Here is a 25,390-nt window from a genome sequence, read left to right as displayed (position 1 = left end):
GAGAACAATCACAACCATTTACAAAAAAATCTTTGCAGTACTCACGACAGAGAACAATCACAACCATTTACAAAAAAATCTTTAGTTTGTTTCTTAATGTCCAAGTACAAAATATTTCTCATATCCAGCGTGTGTTCCCTCATATGAGCGGTTAAAAACAACAAAAGCAGCAGAAACTCTGCATATAATCAATTTATATTTTGAGGCGACTAAGGTAACACGGTGATTTGGGGATCCGTATTATGAAGAACACAAAATTTGCATAGACAACAAAATAATGCTCCCCAAAATAGAGAATGACTTAATTTTAAGTACCAGAGATAACTCTCAATAAGCCTCTGGTGGGTGAGACGTACTCAGCCTCAATCACAATTAATCATTTGCCATGCCTGCTCCCACATTTGTTACTCGTGCAGCTTAATCAACATCCATGACATCCTCCCTTTTACTTCTGGGATCCGAGCCTGAACCATCTTCAGTTTTTTGGGGCGATGACTTGTGCCTCATTACATGCTTGCACATCCTGAAATGTGTTTCACAATATTATTGCACAATAGGCAAGGAAAAAAAGAAAGATGCTGGAAAACACAAAAGATGCAGCAGAAATCAATAAGCTGCAGATCTCTCAAGAGTACTTGCTAGGCTCTTCCTAATTGGGTCTTAACCATAACTCCTAACCAATCAATCATAAATTCTAACAATTAGTTAAGGAGTAAGAGTAGAGTGGCTTTGCTTTCAGGGAAACGACTCTTTTATGTATGTGGTAAGTGTAGGCAGAATGATGACGCCTTCTCAAAGTCTGAAAAAGAGTGATGGCGTACATGTGTGCCTGTGGGTGTGTGGTATACCTAGATACATACTAGATAATTAGTATGTATCTAATTGTTCCTTCACTGCCAATTAAATAGCATAAAAGAATTTTCCCTGGATTTTCAAAACGAACACAACTAGGGTACAACTCCAACCAAAGAGCATGAAACAGGTGCTAATGCAAAATTATATCTTCTCTTCAAATATCATCATCTTTATAAAACAATCTAACTGCCTGTCCACCCAAATTTCAAAATTAATATTTTGCTTACCCAGTAAAAGAATATCACACAAATATGAGTACACAGGGACAACAGCTTGGCAGGAAAGAATTGCACCAAGAAACAGCTGTGGTTTTTTCTTATCAAAAGAAACAGATTTATTTTAAATAACTAATTGCAGTTTTAAGAAAAAGGATAACTTTCAAATCTGCTCCATTTCAGGAACGGAAATAATGTAAAATTACTCATACAATATTTCCTTATCTTCTGCAAGTATACAGAATGTACTAAATAACAATTTGCTGTTTCCTGAGTTGATTCACTACAATATTTAAGATGAGTAATCATAAAAAGAAGAATTTTCAAGATTGAATAAAATAGGTAACTTTGGCCGAGTCATTCTTAAAACTTGAAAATTGGACAAAAGAAAAAAACAGATAGATGGAATAACTTTAGGCAAATTAACTTTAATGAGATGGTTACTGATCATGTCAAGAATGCAACCTAGTAATTTATACCCCTAAACTATGAAGAAACAGACGTTTCTTTAAAATAATTAATTGCAGATATAAGAAAAAGGATAACTTTCAACTCTGCTCCATTTCAGGAAATGAAATAAATGTAAATTTACTCAGAATTTTTTCCTCATCTTCTTGTAAGCATACAGAATGTATTAAATAACAATATACTTTTTAAGATGAATAACAATATAAAGAAGAATTTTCAAGATTGAACAAAGTAGGTGACTTTGGCCGATACTTAAAATTTGAAAACTGACCACGTCAAGAATACAACCTAGTTATTTAAACCCCTAAATCTATGAAGACTGGTCAATCAAAACTTTCCACCACTGTGATGACCAGCAAACTAAAACATCACACACAATGCACAGCCAAGAATGCAATTTGAAACATCATAACCATGTGAATGTGTCAGTTAAGCATGGACTAGCTGAAGGCAGAAAAAAGAGCAAATCACTCACTGAAGGGCGGAAAAAAGAGTAAATCAAGTTTTCAGAACAATCTTGCGGGTACCGACCACATGCAACCATAAGATGTCTAACAACCGTGATGTGAAAAACAAGATTGTTGATGTATCATATGTTCATTAGCCATGTTTGGTAATACAAAGAACATACGCTTCAAAAGCCTCTGTCTTTCTTTTGATTTCACTAGACCACAGTACTGGATCAGCATTTCTCGGCAATGCCTCCTGCTGATGGGATTTCTCTCGGAGCCATTGCTCTGCTTTATGGCATTCGTTAATGACCTGCAAAGAAAAAGTTCAGTTAAATCACGGTGTCACAAGGAGGTTCCGGTGACCTGTACATGTTATATAAACAAGGTCATACGGCGTCTTTCTCACTGGCTGGAAGTGATCCTGCAGCCATCCGGTATTCCACAATGCTATTTAATAGATTTCGTGTTGCTTGTGCCCGCGTCTCTTCTTCCTTATATCGATTCTCCACGGGATCCACCATCTAATAAGAAATGGTTGATTGCGTCACTTCCAAACAGTTAATAAGCATCGGAAAAGCAAAACTAAACTCTACAACTAATACCAAATGACAAGAACCTTTTTAAGATCATCTAGCTTCTCCGCATAGACATGTTCAGACTCATCATCTCCATCTTCATAGAGCCATTCTTCAGTCTGTTGTAGATTACAAGAGATACCCTCCCTCTCTGAATCCGTAGCAAAGCTCCGGTATGTATTCAAAAGCTATTAAAAAGAAATTCAAGTAGATGCATAAAGTAAAGGAAGTGGACCAAGATACTGATAACAATTAACTAAACAAAAACCAAATTAGCAAATGGCGTATATCAAAATTGACATTTGGACACAAACGTCCATAACAAAATGACAAGGTAATAAATATTAAATAGCGACAAAAAACTACTATGCATCAAGTCCAACATACGTTTTGAAAGTTGATTAGTGTCACATACTGGTATTGGCAAAACAACCTTAGAAGGAAGAATAAAAAATGCTAGTAGTACTGCAAATTCAACAGTCCATCAAAAATTGAAAAACGGCGACTTGTCAAGGTAAGGATAATGAGAAAGTAAAATTTTACATTTATGATTTGACGCATTATCACTCCTCAACCTTCCACTTCAGTGTGAAACTTTAATTTAAATATGAAAATGTTACATACTTTCAAGGTGCATTCTTAACTTAAAAGTGTGAAACAAATCAGTTGAAACGTTAGCACAACTTAACCTACTTCCCTGGCAGTCTTTGAAGAAAAGATCGTTACGACACTTAAAATTTGATGTTATACCTTATTACGAGTTTCATAGACGTATGCCTCCAGGGTGTTTTTCTTATCTTTAGTTCGCTCCACCTTTATGTCTTGCTCAGCTAAATGGCATTCCTTTTCCTGAGCTTGGGATAGCTCCGCCAGTGTCATTCCCCCATTGACACTTTCACTGACAGGTATATCCTGCCTCTTAACGGCCATACTTTTTCTTGTATCATCTCCCTGCATAAAGAATCACATGGTTCCATTTACAAGTAGCCAACTACACATTTACACAGCCAAAATGTTTCCAACCAAAGAATAATAAATGGCACACAAATGGAATAACATCTCAGAGGTTAACAAACAAGACCACCACAAAAGCTCATGGAAACTTTTTTCACTTCATTCAGTCTGGCCTAGTTGTTCAAACTCCAAGAGAATTAATTACTATAGATTAGAAGAAGCAAAATGAATCACAATGATCCCTTAGTTCTAAATAATTTGAAAAAAGAATGTGGCATGCAATATGACTAAAATTAAACACAAAGTGTTTTATATAAATATATATATATGTGTGTGTGTGTGTGTGTGTGTCAAGAAATGCAATATCTTGAATCCTTTTGTTTTCATATTTTAAAATCAGTATCTTCATAAAAATCATATTGTATTCTTTATACAATATCCAACCTGGATATTGTACTCCCATATCCAGAAGATGAACGCAGCTGAAATGAGGATGTTCCGATGGATGTGCGGGCACACTAGGTTGGATAGGATTACGAATGAGGATATTCGGAAGAAGGTGGGCGTGGTCCCATGGAGGATAATATGTGAGAAGCGAAGCTTAGATGGTTTGGGCATGTAAGAAGGAGAAGCTTAGATGCCCCAGTAAGGAGGTGTGAACGGTTGGCTCTGGCGGGCATGAGAAGAGGTAGAGGGCGGCCTAAGAAATATTCGGGAGAGCTGATCAGGGAAGACATGGCACGACTTCAGCTTACCAAGAACATGGCCCTTGATAGGAGGGTATGGAGGTCGAGGATTAAAATAGAGGGGTAATAGGTCGTAGTGTGTTTCTCTGGACCGTTCCGAGTTTATTAGGGCTAGTCTGCTAGTACCTTGTCGTTGTTCCTAGATTGCTAGTATTATGGCTATTTCTTCCTATCTTCTGCTTTGGTTTTCTAGTATTTGTCGTGGTTACTGTTTGTTGCTATTGCTAGTGTTATTGCTTTCTTCCATCTATTTTTTTTCTAGCTCTTACATTGTTTTATCATTTTTCTGGCTATTGTTATTGGTATTTGATTGTTTTCTATTCATCATCTCGAGCCGAGGGACTTTCGGAAACAGCCTCTCTACCTCCCAGGGTAGAGATAAGGTTTACGTACACATTACCCTCCGCAGACCCCATTTATGGGATCCCACTGGGTTTTTTGCTGTTGTTGTTGTATTCTTTATCCAAAAAAAAAATCATATTGTATTGCCCCAAAGAAGATAAAAATGTCAAATATACCATTTAAATGGATCAGCATTTTTAACTAGTTGTAGGAAGCATAAAAACATATTTGCACTAACGACTGTAAATTGATAAACATGCGACCATTGGGGATCTCTGTCCTCGGTCAAAATGATTGTAAATGGAACCATGTGCATATCAATCTCGGAGTTAGGAATGTTTCAATTTTAGGCCTGGTTGTATTCTGACAAAATATGCTTAAAACAAATTGAATTCTGGTATTCATTAAATATTTTTTTTGAGAAAAAAACAATAAATGAAGTTATGCCACGTTGTTGAATACGCCCTTCCTACCTCTATTTCGTTCCAAATCTAAATTTAGCCCATTATTTTGAGGACTCATTCTTTTAACAAAAAATCTACGAGCTATAAAGAGGTAACTAACACCATTATAATAGTTCATATTATTTTGAGTTTTAAGTGGGATTCTTTGAATTATGCGACAAAGTCATCTAAAAGTTTAAATGGATAAAGAAAAAATTTATTTGTTTAACTATTTATTTATTTAGGTCTATAACACACTTCCTCAATGTAACACCCCATAAAATTCGGCTTAGGTATGAATGAGTTAAAGGAGTAGTAAGGATATATTTTGAACATGTGAAGTCCCATCGGGATGATTATGGGTGAAAATAGTTGTTTCAAAATCAAGATGGAAAGCGAGGTGCATAAGATTTGACAAAATCAACTAAGTTTTCAGAAGGTCTGTCTTCACTAACTCAAAACATGAAAGTTGTAGGCCTTTGAAATAGCTTTCCAACGATATATTATGGAGCCCAAACGGATCTCTGTGCAAAAAGTTATGCCCGTTTTACAGAATGGTGTGTAACCACCGCGGACCTGCCACGTTTTTACCGCGACCGCGGTGGTGAGGCAGTGTCCGAGCGATTTACCGCGGTCGGGACCACGGTCGCGCCAACAGGGACGCGGTGGACGACTTGGGAAGTCGTTTTTTTAGCCCTATTTCGTCCCCCACAGCCCCAAAACATAAAAACTTGCTCTAGAAAGTAAGGCTCTCAAAAACCTAACTCCTCAAGGGTCCCTCCACCACCCAAGGTAAGTTTTAATGGTGATTCTAAGTTAATTGCAATTTCCCAACATCTTACTAACATGGGTAAACCCTCCATATCATTAGATATTCGATTGGGACATCATTGTTGATAGAAGGAAGCCTAGAACTCGAATTCAAAGGGTTTGAACTTCAAAAAGGTAATGTCTTCACCCTTTAATTGATTCTAGCATTGGTTTAATGATTATAAACCCTTGTTCATGAGATATGAGCTGTTGGGTTTGATAGAAAAGCATGAACAATTATAGGGTTGGGGTGTTGATTGTTGATTTTTGGTTACGAGTGTTGTTTACCTTATGGGTAATGAAGAATAATGTTGATTATAATCGTTTGAGACTTTAGAATTTATCTAGGAACAAGAGAATGGGTTGTTGGGTGTAGAGACACCATTAATAAGGACTATGAAGCTTTATTTTCACCAAGTGTTTGATAAAATGCTTAAGTGACCAAAATATAAGCACCATAGCTAATATGGAATCCCTTTGACTTGTATTGCTATAGATTAAAGTTGAAAAGGTTGACAAACGTTGCATTACGCTCAAGGGCAGGAAGTTAAGGTATGTAAGGCTAACTCTTTACGTTTGAGAATGTCTATGATTCTCCCTACGCCCCAATCATTATGACCATTACCAGTTCCCTCAGAAAGTAACTATGCCTTAGTTCCCTGAATATTAGTAGAACTTCTATTCTCCAGATGGCATAGTTTCATAATTATTCGATATTCTATGAGTTTCAATTATGACAAATCAACTTATTATGAGTACCCATCTCAGTCTAATCCTATTCACTATTCCAGTATCATGTAACCCAGTATGGCTCATTATTTCAGTATCATGTACTGCAGTATGATCATCAGTTCCTAATTTTTATATTCTTGAAAGTTGAACACATGTATTTGGGCCTGAGGCTGCAGTTTATGTTTTATGTATCTTTATGCCCGAGGCCGCAGTTGTGCACATATATATATATATATATATATATATATATATATATATATTGGGCCTGAGGCCACAATTAATATTCAGTTAAACAGGTTGTTCATCATTCAGTATTCATATCCTTACTTCCTTGTTCAGTTATCAGTTTATCAGCTAGCAGTTCAGTTTCATTTTCAGTATTTACAGTTCTTTCTTCAGCTGTTTTACATACCAGTGCAATTCAAATGTACTGACGTCCCTTTTTGCCCGGGGTCTGCATCTCGCGATGCAGGTGACGATTTTTAGGTTGACGATTCTGCTTGCTAGGACATCTCATATCAGCTATTAGTGAGCCCCAGTCTTTTGGGGCCTTATCTCTTTTGTTTTAGTCATAATAGTATTTCAGTTAATAAGGTATATCAGGGACCTTGTCCTGGTAAACAGTTAGCATTTTCAGTATTCTTTAGAGGCTTCGTAGACTATAACCCAGTCAGTCAGATATTAGCAGGCTTTCATGTGTAAGCCTTGTCGGCTACTTGTTTATACTTGCAGACCTTTTAGTATTTTCCGCATCTATGATATTACAGTCAAACTCTTTAGTAGATTATCATGTTTTACACTTACCTCTAGCTCATAGTTATACCACATATTGATTCAGCCATACAGTTGGTTCGCTCGGTCACATGCAGTCAGGCACCGAGTGTCGTGTTACGCTCAGACCATGGTTCGGGGCGTGACACTCACGTGCAGATCTAATTCTTCTAAGTGGTCAAGCACATGGAAATATCTTCCTTGATGGATGCCGGTGAGACTCCAACTTGTGATTTAAGCCAAAGTTGTGCGGGGAACTAGTGAAATTGTGCCGGCCTTCCAATTCTTGATGTATGGCGAGATAACCTACCACTCTATAACTAATGGCAAGTTGAATTATGTGAACCGCCCCATTTAAAAGCTTGTACTATTAGAGAGGCGACGCATTATTTGTTTATCTATTTAGGTCCACAGCATATATAGTTTCTTTACATTTAACTGGCTATCTAAGCAAATCTTCAGCAAATTCAAGCATTAAAATATAATCAATCTTTGGGATAGACAAGAGTTTCATTTGTAAAGAAATGGAATATTTGCAACTTGAACATTGAGTAATTAAAATTTATCAATTGAAAAGTAAATCAAAACTCTAATCATTTCTCAAAGTGTTGATTTACTGTAAGTCTGTAACTCGGTTATTTCGCTGCCATTTACATTCATCATTAAGCAAGTCTTTTGCATAATTCATTCTACTACTTTTGAAATTTACTCGCTAGGAGTTATGACTATAGAGTTAAAACTTCACTTGATAGCAGCAAAAGCTAGGATTTCAACATGAACTTTGATATATCAATTTGGAGACCGTGTCGAATTATTCATGGAATATCACATATATCATCTGTTTTTTTTTTTTTTGAGAAGGTAACATTTGTGTGTATTAATAGATAACAGTACATAGGTTGTACTGAAACCATATTTACAAGAGAATCATCTGTTTGTTTATCATATTGACCATGATTGCTACTGTCTTATTCGTTTTGACCTGATCTCTATTCACGGAGTCAAACAATCAAGACCATAGAATATGATTTTAACTTCCCAAATATATTTGGCAAAATATAACGAGTCACTTTGTATGTAGTTCTCAAATTTGTAAGTATAACTAAAAGAATGTAAAGTCAGGCACTAGATAGAAAATTGATTGAGCCACTTGTTTTCTTTTCACCATGTAAAGCTCTGGCTGCTTTCAGAAATAATAGGGCACTTATGTTAGGGATCAAATCTCCTAATGTTTTTATCTTATGAAGAATCGTGCCCTCTCAGGTCCCAACTGTTGTCGACCATTTGAAATCACACAAGGCTAAGGTCCTAGAGGAGGACTACTTCGCTTGACTAGGAAAAGCAAAGAACGAGATGAATATCTCTTGTATACACTATTCTAACTTAAATGGGAGGGGTGCCCAGACCAGCTTCATAGCTCAACTGATCCACTGAACAACCTACGACAGCCTATAAGTATTGAGTAATCATGGTCAGTGGTCACTCGGGCTAGAATAGATGGGCTCATGCGAGTGTTACAGCTAGAATCTTCAGGTTCTTACTTATGCCTCAACAACTCAACCAACCATCTCTATGGGACAAGGTACAAGGTAAATCTCTCTTAATTTTCTCTTTTCAATAAAATTACATATTTAAAAAGCTACATAAAAAGGTATTATCATTTTCAATTTTTATAGTCATAAATATAAAAATTGCTTGACAAAAATGTAATAAAAGAAAGAAATGCTTGAACCACGATATAGTAATTCTGTCATTCTTTTTGGAGAGAGGGGACTAGTAACTTTGAATGCCCTCCGAACCACTAGTTCTCTTAACACAGTGGTCCAAACAGAACCAGAAAAGGAAGCAAATTTAAGCAGTGATTTCAAGAAGTACCAGATGATAATTTAACTAATCTTAAAGCAGAATGTGCAGAGTAACTATGATCAGTACCATGTATAACACCAGAAGTTTCACAATTACTTACCTCCATATCTTCTGCATGAGTATCAGTATTATTTTCCGAAGTAGAATGACTTGTTTGATCTTTGATCAGCTGAAGAGATGACAAAATGCAGTAACAACTCGGGGTTACATCTTCAAGTAGTTTGATCAGGTGAAGGGATGACAAATGCAGTAATGAATTTCCATATTATGAAATTGATACATACCCAGGCCGATTCTACTGTAACAATTCCATGGAGGTTCAATTGAATTTTGACTTTAATCTTTGCTTTTTCAGAATTAGGAACCTGGAATGGGCCAATCTGACATAAGAAAAAGATACAGTGTAAGCTTAACTGACAAATTGGGGAGTCAACCTAACATTAAGAATGAGTGCATCAATATCAAATTCTTAGGCACTTAGCAAAGGCATGTCTCTGGCATCAATTTTAATCACTTGAACTGCCCAAACAAGATTAATTTTATAGGTAAGTATTCTCCTCAAAAGTCAAAATGATGCATATCAAGATTCAGCAAGGAAGCAGAAGATGGATAACCTGCCTTCTTAAGCAATGAAAGAAAAGACTTAATGCTACAAATTTCCTCAGCTTCTAGATTCACCAACCACAGAGATTTGAAAAGACACGGGTGTTTGATAATTCCTTTTACAGCATATGATTAGATCCCGATAGATGCATGACCGCATAAAAGACATAATTAAAAGGTGTCCTTTGTTCATATTCAACATGAGAATTAACATTAAACACGCAACATGTTGGTGAGCTCTTAGGGAAATAGGCTAGCAGAAAGTCCTCTTCCTATCCTCTAACTGGAATTTTGAAATCTTTATCAAATTATCGTCTCTGTGTTCAGAAATAATGTAATTAAGTAAAAGTATGCTCTCTAACAAATTAAGCTTTCAGATAGGTGGTCACAGAATTCAGCCTAGTAGCAGAGCCAGATGAATCTTTATTCTTGGTTTACCGAATATTAGAACCCTATGTTATGTTATCCATGCTTGATATGTCTAGGCCTGGCTGTGGAAGGGTGTGAAAGTGTCCCGCGTTGGTTGAGAGAAAAGGCTGTCTTCTCATTATATGGTTTTGGGCAATCTTCACTTCATGAGCTACCTTTCGGGGATTGAGTTAGACCCAAGGTCCATTTCTTAACATGCTTAAAAAACTAGCACAAACATCGACCATAACTTTTCAATAGTGACAACAAAAAATCGTTGTAACCTCCAAATTAGTCTCAGATGTCCAGAAACTTTTCCTAGAGACTTAAGCCCCAAATGACCTTAGAAAAAACAAAAAGATGTAGGTCCTGAAAGACACTTCCCTTCTCTTATTTTATACCTTGAAGCTCTATCCAAGTTAGCCAGCGAGAATTTAACTGATATTTGAAAAGGTAAATGAGGGCAATTTACCTTATCAAAAAAAAGGGTAAATGAGGGCAACTAAACTCCTAAAGGAATAGGTCATTGGAGAAACTGAAATCCTACAAATTGTAGTTGACTCCTAGCTCAGCTTCAATGCCATAACTGAATTTGCAGTACAAATTGCGAAATGGACCAGGGGTTTATGTAGTGGCTCACCAGCAATGACTAGCTTTTAAATCTTGAATCTCAAAAGTTGGCAGATGTACATTAGCTATGAACACGGGCAGTCCTTTATTATTATTTGTGTATAGCCGAGAAAGTCCAGATAGCCAATGGCACACGGTTCGAAACTCAGTGGATAATGGGCCCGCCCTCTACCCTAGACTGTTCAAATTTAGCAGACAGATTAAGTTCGATTTTATGTCTTACTTTTCTGGGAGCACATTGCCGAGCAAAACTGCTTCTGGGACTGGTACAGAGAGGACGTTTTTAAAGCGGGCTCCTCATTCATTAGATAGAGAAGATCACCAAGATTTTGCCATATAAAGATGCTAAGATACTGGGTAGTGCATGTAGATTTTAAACTCACAATGAAACGTATATAATCTAATAATCCGTGTGGACATAAAGTTGACTTATTGAATTCTACCTTTTCTTTTGCAATCTACTTACCTTTTCAGAAATATGATATTACATATATATAGAAAAATCCATCAGGAGAAGACTCCTCTTTCAAGGGATCCATTATTGGGTGAAAACCAAGAAGGAAAGTGAACAACTAATTTGGGTTAGAAGAACCCGTAACAAACAATGCTCTGCTGTATATAAGTTCTCAAAGGTGGTTTGATGGGCTGTACCAAACTCGGATTCTGAGAGATCTTTAAGTTATAACCTCAGCAACTAGAACTAACTAGTTTAGAATAATCCAACTATCCAAAATCATTCCTAACATAATCAAGAAAATTAGAACAAATGTGATTTTTCTTAATGACGAAATCAAATGTGATATAATACATCTTGAACTCCCAAATAAAGATTGGGAAATAAAAGTGTTTCTATTAGTATGGACAAAGTACAGAAATATGATATTACATATATATAGAAAAATCCATCAGGAGAAGACTCCTCTTTCAAGGGATCCATTATTGGGTGAAAACCAAGAAGGAAAGTGAACAACTAATTTGGGTTAGAAGAACCCGTAACAAACAATGCTCTGCTGTATATAAGTTCTCAAAGGTGGTTTGATGGGCTGTACCAAACTCGGATTCTGAGAGATCTTTAAGTTATAACCTCAGCAACTAGAACTAACTAGTTTAGAATAATCCAACTATCCAAAATCATTCCTAACATAATCAAGAAAATTAGAACAAATGTGATTTTTCTTAATGACGAAATCAAATGTGATATAATACATCTTGAACTCCCAAATAAAGATTGGGAAATAAAAGTGTTTCTATTAGTATGGACAAAGTAAACTGTACCGTAGATTTGCTTATTTTATCAGATACACCTGGTGGCAACTCATTCTGGTTAGTGTAGAAAGCTTCCAAGTAGAAACTGCTGCTCCTTTGCAATGTGAGCACTTTCATGCTTGGAAAACTATGGCCCTTTGGAAACAATATGCCATTTGATAGGGTGCAAACTGGACCCTCATCAGATGCAAATCCAATGGAGAAAGGAAATGAATCCTGAACCTGCAAATGAAAGATTTTTGAACTTACAATGTGATGAAACCAATAATCAGACGATAAAATTTCATGCACTTCACAATTGTTTGTGCTAAATCAAGGCCTCGGTACACTTATGTTCTGTTACTATAATTCTCTGGACATCTTCTTTTATTGTTGCTTTGCAAAAGTAGTGGTTGTGAGATGAATTTCAGGTTTTAGGAACCTATTCATGATGGGCCATAAGCATTAAAAGGTATCATTATGATGCAGATGTAATAAGCTATCCCTAATGCATAATAACTTTTTTCTCTTTTTAGTACTTATCAAAAAAAATCCTCCTTTTAGTTATTTCAAATGTACTTCTGATTTATTACCAAAAAAAAAAATACTAGAATTAGCAACAAAATGCTTGTAGTAAAGTAAAAGAGTTTTTTTTCACATAATAAGGAGTGTATTCTAAAAATTCAATATCAACAAGTTTCATTCATATGCTTGATCTAGCTATTCATCTTTCCCTACTCAAAGCCTAAGGTGGTCACTCTGCCGTTCCAACTTCCAAAGAAGACTAAGTCAAAAAATGTGCTAGGTCACGATCTCTTAAAATTTTAATCTCCCTAAAATGCTCTCTGCCACGATGAGTATTACAAACTCTGACTTATCAATTCTTAACAGGTATGGTTCTCATAACTCAATAAATTATTTCTTTTGGTTTTATGTGTCTTTTAACAGCTAACTATATTGCTCCCCGGCGTAATATTTTGGCTTTCTGTATTAGAGCAGGTATTTCGAAAGTCGTTTAATTTCTCCATGGTCTTTGTAGTCTAATGAATTTTTCATTCCTTCGTGTCTTCTGGAGTAATGAATTAGCAACATGATCTGCTGGAGTGGCCATTGCGATACTAAATTCGCTTAATTTATCCATGGTCTTCATCGTCTAATGAATTTTTCATTTTCTTCATGTCTTCATTCATTACTCAAGTATGTTTTTCTGATATTTGTTCTATTAACTGCTGGAATACTATTTCAGTGATGAATCTTCTAGAATGGTCTATAGCCACGAAAGAGGTTGTTTATACAAATAGAGGTTTTTACACCATAGAACTTCAAACACCCGCAGAAAAAGAGAATTGAATTAAAAAACAAAGAGAGAAAGAAAGAAAAAAAACTTGAGACATCTAACTTCATTACCATATTCATCACATTAATTGAGAAACTTAAGTAAAACCAGCTCATGAGAGTATAGAAATTTTTGTTTCTTGGGCCATTAAAACCAAACACCCCCTTTTGACGAAGGAACAATCTTATTCATATAGAGCTTCTAATCTAATTTGGGCAAATCAAATGCTAACAGGAAACAGAAAGCAATTCACAGCCATACTGATCATAAATATTAGATTACATCACAAACCTCGTATTCTCTAACACGAAATATAGGGCTGAGCATTGCACATTGAAGAGCACATCCACGTGCAACACACTCACTAGCATTTATTGTCCGCCCAGGTTCTTTTCTGAATAGCGAATTTAAAATTCTTCCTACAGCTGGAATTCTAGAGCCTGATCCTACAAGCTCAAGAGTATGAATCCTGTCAGCAGTCAAACCAGAATCAAGTAAAGCTTTACAACAAGGAATGCTTATCTTCTCCAACAAATCTGATGAAAGCTTCTCAAAGTCTTCTCTTTTGATGAAACCTTTTACATCTTTCTCATCCATCAAGCACTCAATATTAAGCGGAGCCTCTGCATTTGCACTTAAAACTTTCTTCAGTTTCTCACATGCAGCCCTCAATCTTATAGAAGCTCGAGCATTTGAATAAACATCAATATTATAATGTTCCTTGAAATTTGCAGCAAAATGTCTAAATAAAACCTCATCAAAGTCTCTCCCTCCCAAGTCACTATCAAAAGCATGAGACAATATCTTCATATGACCAGGTTCAAAAGATGCTACAACAACTTGTGTATCACAATGACCAACGTCAACAAACACAACATTTGTTGGACCCCCAGCTGAAAAATCAGTCTTGTATATTCCGTAACCCAGTGCAGTGGCAGTGCCGTCATGCATCAATCTCAACGGCTTCAACCCTGCGATTTCCGCTGCATACAGATAAGCACGTCTCTGTAAATCCGTGAAGTACGAAGGTATGCCAATAACGCAATCCGAAACATCCATTTCAAGATTCTTCTCAGCAATCTGCTTCAAATGTGCAAATAGCATTGCCATAATCTGAACAGGAGTGAAACTCTGCTTCTCATTCATGTACTGCAAATGAATCAAAATGCCACCATCTGGTCCCTCAGAGGTCGTGAATGGAAGCAATTTCAGGTCCTTCTGAACAGCAGGCTCCCTATATTTCCTACCAATCAACCTCTTAACCTGCGAAATAGTTGATTTCGGGTTCATAGTGGCCGATGCAGCTCCAGCCGAGCCAATGAACCTTTGCTTCTCACCAAATGACACCACTGCCGGCGTCTCTCGTTTCGATTCATCGTTTAATATTACATCAATGCCACGCTGCTTTGCAAATGCTATAACACAGTTTTCATTTCCAACATCAAACCCAACTACACTCATTTTCAGCCAAACTTAGCTATATATCCTTCCAAAAAACAAAGCTCTATACACAAATCGAACCAGACCTAATACCTAATGTCAAATCATCACATCACATAGCAGAACACAAAAAATTTCAAATTGAACCAATCAAACCTGGAAAAAAAATTGACAAAAAAACATAAACACCAAAATTCAACGTGAAATTCATCAAAATTACGTTGATGCCAAGAAAATCAATAAACATAATACGTATTACTTGTTAGAATACGTACATTCGAATTTATACGAAATACATTGATACGGAAGCTAAGAATGAGGAAGTATATGAATTGAAGGTACCTGATTTGAGAGAGAAACAGAGGAAACCCTAACAAGGAAGAAGCTGGTGGTCGTCTATGGATGCAAAAAAGCGAAAGTCTCCGAATTGTTTGTCAGATGAAAGAAAGCAGAACTTTTTTGATTCGGTGCCTACACCATTACATTATTATTTTCCTCTACAATAACTCCGAAAATAACCTTGGGAGAAAAAAGAAAAGAAGAAAAACTCCGAAAATTGTAAAAGGTATATATTTTTTTTTGCGTTTGAGTTACAAGTATTAATTATTCTCATTTTCCTTTTTCTGACCCTTTACTTTAATTTGGGGGGAAAAGAAAAGAAGAAAAACTTTGAAAATTGTACAACTTGTATTTTATTTTGCATTTGAGTTCGAAGTATTATTATTCTCGTTTTCCTTTTTCTTTTTACCCTTTACTTTAATTTCTCTCTTCTTCTTTTGTTTTCCATTCTTTTCCCCTTTTCTTAAGTGGGAAGCTGAAGGTGAAAAAAAAAAGATTTAAGAAGGCAAGAAAATATAATTGAATTGTGTAAATTGTCCCATCTGAAGTGGTGTGATTCTTTTGATTAAATTTACTTCTGGTCTACTTTTTTAATTTAGTAAGAATATAAATATCTTATTGGTCTATAGTAACTGTTATTATAAACATTATTTAGAATGACAAGTTACCATTCTTTAAAAATTTGACTTCAAAATAACTAAATATGGATATTATTATTGTGAGAATTAATTAGTTCAAACTATCAAATCTTATTATTTGAGGTATCCGTCAATCTTAGTGCTATTTGTACATCATGACCCTCTTACTCTCACACGTATCTTACATACTCTAAGCTTCTTATTTTCATCGTTCTTTACACTAGTTATCCATTATCGTGACAAAAAGAACGGAAAAAAACATTGGAAAAGGAAACTTAAGAAGGAAACGTCATTGAAATTTTAACGCAAATTGCAGTCCATATAATCTTTTAAATTAAAAATAGCCAACAAAATTTATCTATAATATATGTATAACTATTCTTAATTCATGTATAATATATGTATACCAACTAAAATAAATAAATATTGAATCTGGCCAACTATTTCTAAGGAGAAATTTTCAGAAATCACTATGTTTTAGTGATTATTAACTTGTTATAACTATCATTTACTAAATTCTTCTTATAGATATATTTTCAGTTGTTATACACTGTATTCGATGTATTTTTGCTACTGTATTCATGAATACAGTAGCAAAACTCGGCGAAAAACAGGAGAATTCAGCTAAGCAGAGAATGTATTTGATTGTATTCGCGGGTTGTATTCGAGAATACAATAATGAAATTTGTGGAAAAAAGGTCTCCAGCTGTTTAAAAATGGTAAGTGAATCAATTAACGCGATAGAATTCTAATATAACTCAACAAACTCAATTGTAACACACAAAATTTGTATTTCCAGTTATAGAAAAGATTCTCAATCGAAAAATACCCCAAAAATAGAGCAATCTTCAGAGATTCAATCCATCATTTCTTTTTTTAGTGGTATCTTTACTAAAATATTTTTTAGTGGTATCTTTACAAATAGATTTATATAATTACATTGAATATAGTTAAATACATAAAAATACATTGAATACATGAAGTATAGAAGGTCATCTATAGTGCAAAAGCCTATGAATACATACTACAGATACATTTGAATACACATATACATCTGAATACATAAATTATATTAATTAAAAAAATTATATGAATACATTCATGGAATATAGCGAGACAGTGAATACAATGAAAAAATACAAGGAATACAATGAAATACATGAAATGCAACGAGACATATTGAAATACAATGAAAAAAAAGGTAAAAAACTCTTCAAGTTCCTCGGCCCCAAACTCCGTCCCCAATCCACCGATATCCAGGCCACCACCATGTGGGGCGTCGTCGCCAGTTAAATGAATACAGTTGTTGAAGAAGCACCAATTTAGAGGATCAAACAGAAACTAGAGACAAAACTTCTTCACGTCTCACAAGGCAAACATGAAATATCAATGTAAAATCTAAGAAAAAATTAAAATGTATAACACAACTATGTGAAAAAAATCGCTGGCCGAAGGAGGGGGTTAGGGGTGACACAATAAGGAAGGGGGGAAGTGATCGCCGACCGAATCTGTCGTTGGCGGACATTACCCCTGCTAGGGTTTCTAAAAGTAGGGAAGGGAAAAAACGTGAGAAAAAGAGAAGAAAAGGAAAGAGAAAGGGAGAGAGAATAATAATAATAATAATACACAGCGTATTTAATGGCTTAAAGGTAGGAAGTGATCATAAATAGATATTTTGCTATAAAAATTAAAAGGTAGCTATAAGAGATAATTTTTTTTAAAAATATTTATTTATAATAAATAAGGTATCAACCTTTGTTGGAGGTAAAATTTCTATTTCTAAACTAAAGCCCATTTGTAGATTGTATTACGAATCCTTGAGGCCCAATGAAAGTTGTCTGGGCTGAAAGCAGCCAGCTACATGATGTACCCAGGGGCGTATGCAGAAATTTTTGAAAAAGGTGTCGAAATTTATAAAAAAAATAAAATATAACTTTGATTATCATACCTTTAGACAAGAAATAATCTTAGTTTATTCATTTTGTTGAGTCTTAAGTTATAAAAGGTCCTGAGTATTTGCAAAAGAAAAATTTGCTAATTGGGGTTTGAATCTTTGACCTCTTAGAGAAAAATCAAGCACATTACCAACACACCAAGATACAATTTATGTCAAGTGATATCATTTTTTTCTACTTATCTGTTTTCGTACAGTATTAATACATATATTTAGTAAAAATTTCCGACGAAGCGGTGTCGCGTGATACCACTTCGGTAAGCATAAATCCACCCTTGGAGGTACCTAATGTATTTTAATAATACTCATTCAATTTAATAAAAAAAAATGATTTTTTTGTTGTTGTTTCGGATAGTTAATTGGATAATATTAGTAGTATTTATGAATTGGTCAATTTTATAATAAACTACTTATAAATGGACATAACTGGTAGTTTTCCGAGTAGAAATGGCATGGGCTGGCCACTTCTGTAACCTTGTTATTTAAAGTATAGCCAATTTTTTAAATCACGAGCAAGAATATCCAGTTTGTTATTACATGAGACTTCAAACGAATTTGTAAAATATAATTTATTGTAATCGTATTTTTAGCAGCTACATTGTGTAGCCACAAATCAATGAAAAAGAAAACATTGAAAAGGTCGTTTCAAGTTTAATTAATTGGGTTATGACCGCTACTTATAACTCAATCTGTTTTGATCCTGGTAAATTTTGGGAAGTTGGTCATGACCAATATATTAACTCAGCACTAGTCTCAAACTTGGCCAAGAAGTCCATTTAATACTCCTAGTCATTAGAATTTTTTATTTTAAAAAATATTGTTAGTGTGAAGTGCCTCTTTTTTCTGTTTTCTGGAGCTGTATTTACTCAATTTTGGTAATAAAAGTGTTTATTTACCAACAAAAAAAAAAAAATCCTCATCGTCTTCTCACTTCTTATTAACCTCACCAAAATTTCTCCACATACTTTCACTTGTTATCTTTTACCATAAAAATTTGGTTTAACGCAACACATGATCTTGGTAATCTTCAGAAAATTACATATAAAGCTAATTGCCGTGCCCACGTTTGCATTTCATCAATAATTGAACTAAATGAGTAAATTGATGAAGTAGCTTTACACGGTCACAACTCACAAACAAGGCTGCCCAATTCAATTGAAAAAATCCTACAAGCACGTACCCCTGGGAAGCTGTTTCTGTTCAAAAAGAGAGAAACGAGTAAATAATTTAAAGATAGATTTTCTCCGAGTAAGACTGCAATAATTCAACATATTAAAGAAAAAATACAGAATTTATTAGACAATGAAAATTAAGGATATTAATCATAGATGGTTGGGAGAATCCCGGTTTAGTGTCAGTTTTAACGTTCACATTGAAACCACACCGAACCCATGTGGCACATGATTTTAATTAAGAAGAAAACAAGTTGTATTTATTGCACATGAGTGAGGATTTTAGAACATGGATTATGGATAGTATTGGCAAAGGGTCTAAAGAACTTTTTCTATTAAAAAGAAAAGAAAGTATTAATAGGTTGGATAATAAATGGGTAAGGGTAGGTGATGTTATAAATCTGTACCCAGTAGGGCAAAATTAATGTAAGGGGACAGCCCCAGCCCCAATTGTGTTGGAAGAGGAAGACTGATATGAATGGCCAAAACCTAGCTGGAATTGTTGAAGTTGCAGCTTTTGCTGCTACTGGTTGTGTGAACTTGATCCATCAACTCTTCTTGCAAGGCCACGTTGTTGATCTAATTATGCAAAGGAAAGAGGTCTTGAAAGCCACCTCCGACAGGGCACCCCCACCGTCATTGTTAAGCTAATTAAGGTGTTCACCCAATGGATGATTTCTGACGCCATGATCACTTGAACTATAAGTGCCTCACGATAAAAACATATTAAGTGATTTTATTTCATAATTTAACGCTTGATACGTAAAATTACTCGATACTTGTGTGGATGGAAAAGTTTAAGCATTCGGTAAAATAGTTGCATACATTGTTTAATACTCATACTGACAAAAAGATGAGGATTATAATTGTGTACAGACAAAATCGGTGATAAAATTACCCTCGATTTCCCGGTAAAGAAACGAGAGGGAAGCCCAATATGACATGACCTCGAGTAAAGCCGAGGGGTTCCATGTCTCAGAAGCCGAGAAGGACAAAGGGTGCACCCGGGACCGAACATGGCCGAACATCGGGTCCGAGCAGAGCGAAAGTTCGAGACTAGGAGAAAAGACGATTAGGCACGCCGTAATATCCGCTCTCAGCCGGATGTTATGACGTAAATCTCGCCATACATCAACTGCATAACAATGTTACTGGAATGAGAAGATTTTTTACCTTATTTAGACTTGTACTAGGATTGAAATTACCCTATTATATAAAGGGGAACCTTTTCCTTTAAAAGTCATTGTTGGCACGCATATCAAAGCAATAAAGTTTTTATTTTTATTTTTTAGCTACTGTTCAAAGTGTTTTTCAGTTGCCTACTCATTGAGTTGTAACCGAGCTCGTTTTGAGGGTTAAATCGGAATCAATTTCCAAACGTCCATTGCAAAGCTAAACTTGTTCATCTGTTACATTTGATCGATCGCTCTAATTTCTTTTTATCCAATTATTTATTATTCATGGTTCATTCGTGTTATATTCAATCAATCGCGTATAAATTTAATTGTTACTCATTTTAAGGGTAAACAATAGTAGTATTTTGGAAATATGAGCAGAATAGGTTGCTACACGTCTTCACCAACTCCAGACATATGTACGTTTTGTGGACAAACATGCTAAGCATTTGCTAATGCTTTTGCTTCTGTTTCTCTTGCAATAAAGTCTTGCTATACATGTTTAGCATGTTGCATTTTCTTTTTCCTTTTTTTTTTGGGTACAAACGTGTTACGTCATAATTAGATGACACTAGGATTATGTTAACGATTGTCAAGCAATTTCGCTCTAATTTTTCTTACATCGTCTTTAACAAGATCTTATGAGAACTCAAATACTCGTACACTCTCAAAACTAGGGAAAATGAACATATTTAACAGAAATAGTTAATTAGTTGACCGCGCTAATTTGGGAAAGCTTTTTCCTTTTCTTTTCTTGCATTTTAGGTCCAAATTTTTGTTTTGAGAAAACAAAATAATGAGGAAAATAATGTACATTTTAGGTACATGTGTATTCACAAGTTGGAATTAATCATGCAAGCCATGTTCTTGTTTTTCTTTTAGTTATACTGTCACGGCACGAAATAGCTGGAAATTTTCACCATATTCTTTTCATAAGCTGATAATATACCGGGTGCAGATTAACTTGAGGGTTTATGATCAATAGATGGAAAATCCAACGATACTAAACAAAAATTAATTAAACCAAAAAATTCCATACTAGTCTAGCTAAAAAGCAAGAGCTAAACAACTAAAAATTGAGTGGTAGTTCACTGGTACACTTATATCTTACAGATATAAAATCTGATTCTCACCACACTCTTTTCTTTACCTTCTCCTCCTTCTTCTTTTTTTTTTTTTTTTTTTTCTTGTTTCCCACCGGTATCCGATATTGATATTAGGGCCGACTAAATCCGAATCGCATTGGGAAGTCTCATATTAGGGGTAAATGGTTCCCTAACTAAGGCAACTTCATACCCAGAGACCGAAACCCGAGACCTCTGATTAATGATGAAGGAATACTTAACAATCCACCGCAACCCTTGTTGTTCTTTACCTTCTCCTTCACCTGCACCGAAGTAACAGAGTCTCCAACCTGAAATAAATAAAAGAAAAAGGAACAAACCAATGGTCCATTTTCCTACCATGTACAACAAACAGGAAAAGAAAAACCGAGGCAAAAGCTTATGGTACAATTTAATAAACAAAAAGCACCAACAAGAAGTAATATATTCCCACTAACATATATTCTTTTTCTTACCAACATAGTCAGAAACTCAACTTGCCCAGAATTTATTTATCTAATTAAAGATATCAAATTCGAAAGCACCAAAAATTGACTCGGCAACTCATTTTTGGGGTAAAAAAAAGAAATAGACCACTGCTGTTTCATTTGCTGCTGTTTCTTTTCTTGGTATGAAAAACTATGAAATACTCTGAATTATGGCCATTCATCTGTTTTCCCCATCAAAAAGAGGAGGGTGGGGGCGAGAAGAAAGAACAAGTTTGACATATTAAACTTCAATTTGAACTTCAATCAATAGAACAGATTAATGGAATTAGATTTCCGAAATTAAAGAACATCAGGAAATTGATTATATTGAAAATCTATAGCTTCAGAAAGGGTGAAAACCTGTATTTGTATATATGTATAATCATGTCTCACCATTCACTAGTGAACAAACATAAACCAAAATTATATAGCTAAGAAATAAAAAATAAATAAAAAAATGAAAGAAAAAAAACTCTTTTTCCGTTTCTTTTTTCTTTTTTCTTTTTTTGTAATAACGTCGACATTTGAATTCATATAGCCGACCTCAATTTGTTTCAGATTGAGTTGTATTTGTTGTTGTCCTCGTGAAATCAGAATGGAACTTCAAGTACTGAATATTGGTGGAAGAGTACTAACCATAGCATCTCTACCCTTAAGCAAACGTTTCCAAGATTTCAATTGGGACATAAATTGCTTGTAAACACCACCTCTAGCAACAGAGAATGTCAACAATATGCTCTTCCTAAACCTCTTTAATCTCCGTCCAATCTTGATCTTCAACTTACACACTTTCACTTTTAGCCATGGCTGCTGCTTTCTCTGTGACACAGCAGAATCTGCTTTCTGTAATGCCTTGTAAATCAAGAACTGTGCTCTTCTATGTTGAATCTCCTCAGGGTCCTCCATTTCCATCTTTGAGTAAGCATGTTGTTTACTCAAAAGACTGTTCATGGTTTATCTATAAGGATGTGGGGAAAAGGTGGGAAGAAAATGAGAAATTATTGGAGAGGTGAAGTGAAACTGAAATGAGGAAATATTTATATAGTGGAAATATTGGTTTTTCTGGTAGGGTCAAGAAAGAAATAATGTGAGGTGATGAAACAGTTGCATGTGCCATGGAAGGTTTCTTTGAAATTTAACTAATGAGGATTTAGAAAACATGGACTGAGCTGGCCTAGGAATAGCATCGTGGAGGTGCAGGAAATTAGTATTTGCCCCTTTTGTCAACCCAATAAGACTCAGTAAAAATAAATTAGACAGTACCTTGGCTCTGATACCAATTGTTGCGGAAGCCAAATGTATATAGTGTGAATAAGTCACAACTACTATACCAAAATTATGACAGCCACCAAATAATAAATAAGACAATAAAGCAACAATAAAGGGAACACCACAATTTACGAGGTTCGGCTAATTTTGCCTACTCCTCGGACACAACCAATATTTTATTTCACTCCAAAAATACAAGTGAAATAATACTAAAGAGAGAAGATACAAATGCCTTAAACAGATGAGAAGGCAAATGAGAGGTGTGTTTCAATCCTAAACATTAGGCCTTCTTTTATAGGGGAAAAATCCCCCCAAACTTAACTCCCAACCAATGTGGGACTTTGGCATTTTGCCAAACTTCAACAAATCTCCACCTTGGCAAAATTCCACATTTTCAATTCTCTCTCAATAACAAATTTTGGTTGTGTCTTCATCTTCAATCTTCAGTATTCAACAATGTTGATCAAATCCAAACAATGTTGAAACTTGACCGCAGTCACCACCTTTGTCAGCATATCAGCAGGATTCTCTGTAGTATGAATTTTCTTCACCGTGACTCCACCTTTTTCTATGACTTCTCGTACGAAATGATACCGAACATCAATGTGCTTCGTCCTTGCATGATAAACTTGGTTCTTCGCTAATTGAATAGCACTTTGACTATCACAAAAAATTGTGATACCTTTTTGTTCAACACCAAGCTCCTTTAGCAATCCTTGAAGCCAAATTGCCTCTTTCACAGCATCTGTAATAGCCATGTACTCTGCCTCTGTTGTAGACAAAGCAACTGTTGACTGCAAAGTAGACTTCCAACTAACTGGTGCCTTTGCAAAAGTAAACACATAACCAGTAGTAGATCTTCGTTTGTCCATATCACCCGCAAAATCTGAGTCACAATATCCAACTACAGACTGATTGTCTTCCTGCTCAAAAACTAACCCGACATCTACAGTATTATGAATATACCGTAGAATCCACTTCACAGCTTGCCAATGCTCCTTCCCTGGATTGTGCATATATCTGCTAATAACTCCAACAGCTTGTGAAATGTCAGGCCTTGTGCAAACCATTGCATACATCAAGCTACTAACAACATTTGCGTATGGTACCTTTGACATATACTCTCGTTCAGCTTCATCCATTGGCGACATAGTAGTACTTAGCTTAAAATGGGAAGCAAGTGGAGTACTAACTGGCTTAGTCTTGTCATCTATGCCAAAACGTTGAAGTACTCTCTTCAAATATTCCTTTTGAGATAAACAGAGTTTCTTTGAACGTCTATCTCTAATTATCTCCATGCCAAGAATTTTCTTTGCCTCACCCAAATCCTTCATCTCGAACTCCTTCTTCAGTTGAATCTTCAACTTATCAATTTCTTCCAAATTCTTGGAAGCTATCAACATATCATCAACATATAGGAGAAGATATACAAAGGAACCATCTTTAAGCTTGTGCAAATACACACAATGATCGTATTTGCTTCTCTTGTACCCTTGCTGCAACATAAACTCGTCAAATCGCTTGTACCATTGTCTAGAAGATTGTTTCAATCCGTACAACGATTTTTCAAGTTTGCACACCATATTTTCTTTTCCAGCAACTTTGAATCCTTCTGGCTGAGTCATGTAGATTTCCTCCTCCAAGTTTCCATGTAAAAACGCAGTTTTTACATCCATCTGAACTAGTTCCAAATCCAATTGTGCTACCAAAGCCAACATAATTCTAATGGAGGAATGTTTTACAACTGGAGAAAACACTTCATTGTAATCAATTCCCTCCTTTTGAGCATATCCTTTGGCCACCAATCTTGCTTTGTAGCGAACATCTAATTGGTTAGGAAATCCTTCTTTCTTTGCAAATACCCATTTGCACCCAATTGCTTTCTTTCCCTTCGGGAGATTGGTCAATCTCCATGTATGATTCTGATGAAGGGAATGTATTTCATCATTCATGGCAATCCTCCACTTATCTTCTTCTGAACTTTGGACAACGTCTTTATAAGTAGTAGGAACATCATCAGCTACAATTGAGGTTGCACAAGCAACCGTCTCTATGAGACGAACAGGTTTCGTTATTGTTCTTTTTGGTCTGCTGGTTGCTATTGATTCAAGTTGTTGTTGAGATTCCTGAGTTGGAATCTCCTCTACTGGCTCTCCTTCCAGAGGGTAATCTTCATTTGTTTCCTCCTCTGCTTCTTGTGTAGGAAAAATAAATTTTCCCTCAAACTCCACCTGCTTAGAAGCACCTTCATTTTGTTTGGTATCTTCTGTTACCTTATTTACCATAGCAAATTCATCAAAGGTAACATCTTTGCTGAATATTACTTTCTTTGTCATAGGACACCATAAGCGATATCCTTTG

The 25,390-nt window shown here is 35.4% G+C and overlaps 2 protein-coding genes across 3 annotated transcripts; both read right to left on the bottom strand.

The window, feature by feature from the left end:
• Positions 1 to 66: 66 nt before the first annotated feature.
• Positions 67 to 15,448, bottom strand: LOC107777893 (heat shock 70 kDa protein 16-like). Its single transcript, XM_016598060.2, has 10 exons — positions 15,234 to 15,448; positions 13,743 to 15,047; positions 12,146 to 12,358; positions 9,514 to 9,609; positions 9,330 to 9,398; positions 3,316 to 3,516; positions 2,607 to 2,753; positions 2,383 to 2,511; positions 2,170 to 2,300; positions 67 to 523 (listed from the first exon to the last, which is right to left on the bottom strand). The coding sequence occupies exons 2-10, from the start codon at positions 14,910 to 14,912 to the stop codon at positions 418 to 420; spliced, it is 2,262 nt and encodes a 753-aa protein (XP_016453546.2). The 5' UTR covers positions 14,913 to 15,047; positions 15,234 to 15,448; the 3' UTR covers positions 67 to 417.
• A 5,808-nt stretch (positions 15,449 to 21,256) lies between these two features.
• LOC107777892 (uncharacterized) lies at positions 21,257 to 22,961 on the bottom strand. Of its 2 annotated transcripts, none has more exons than XM_016598058.2 (2): positions 22,397 to 22,961; positions 21,257 to 21,583 (listed from the first exon to the last, which is right to left on the bottom strand). In XM_016598058.2, the coding sequence occupies exons 1-2, from the start codon at positions 22,709 to 22,711 to the stop codon at positions 21,449 to 21,451; spliced, it is 450 nt and encodes a 149-aa protein (XP_016453544.1). In that variant the 5' UTR covers positions 22,712 to 22,961; the 3' UTR covers positions 21,257 to 21,448. The 2 variants fall into 2 exon arrangements, with proteins under 2 accessions (XP_016453544.1, XP_016453545.1); XM_016598059.2 differs by having other exon boundaries at positions 21,257 to 21,556; positions 22,397 to 22,960.
• Between the last annotated feature and the right edge of the window lie 2,429 nt (positions 22,962 to 25,390).

Source organism: Nicotiana tabacum, chromosome 3 (genome assembly GCF_000715075.1).
Source record: "Nicotiana tabacum cultivar K326 chromosome 3, ASM71507v2, whole genome shotgun sequence".
Classification (NCBI taxonomy): Eukaryota; Viridiplantae; Streptophyta; class Magnoliopsida; order Solanales; family Solanaceae; genus Nicotiana; species Nicotiana tabacum.
The sequence above is the reverse complement of the archived record's forward strand: the minus strand, read 5'-3'. Positions and strand labels throughout refer to the sequence as shown.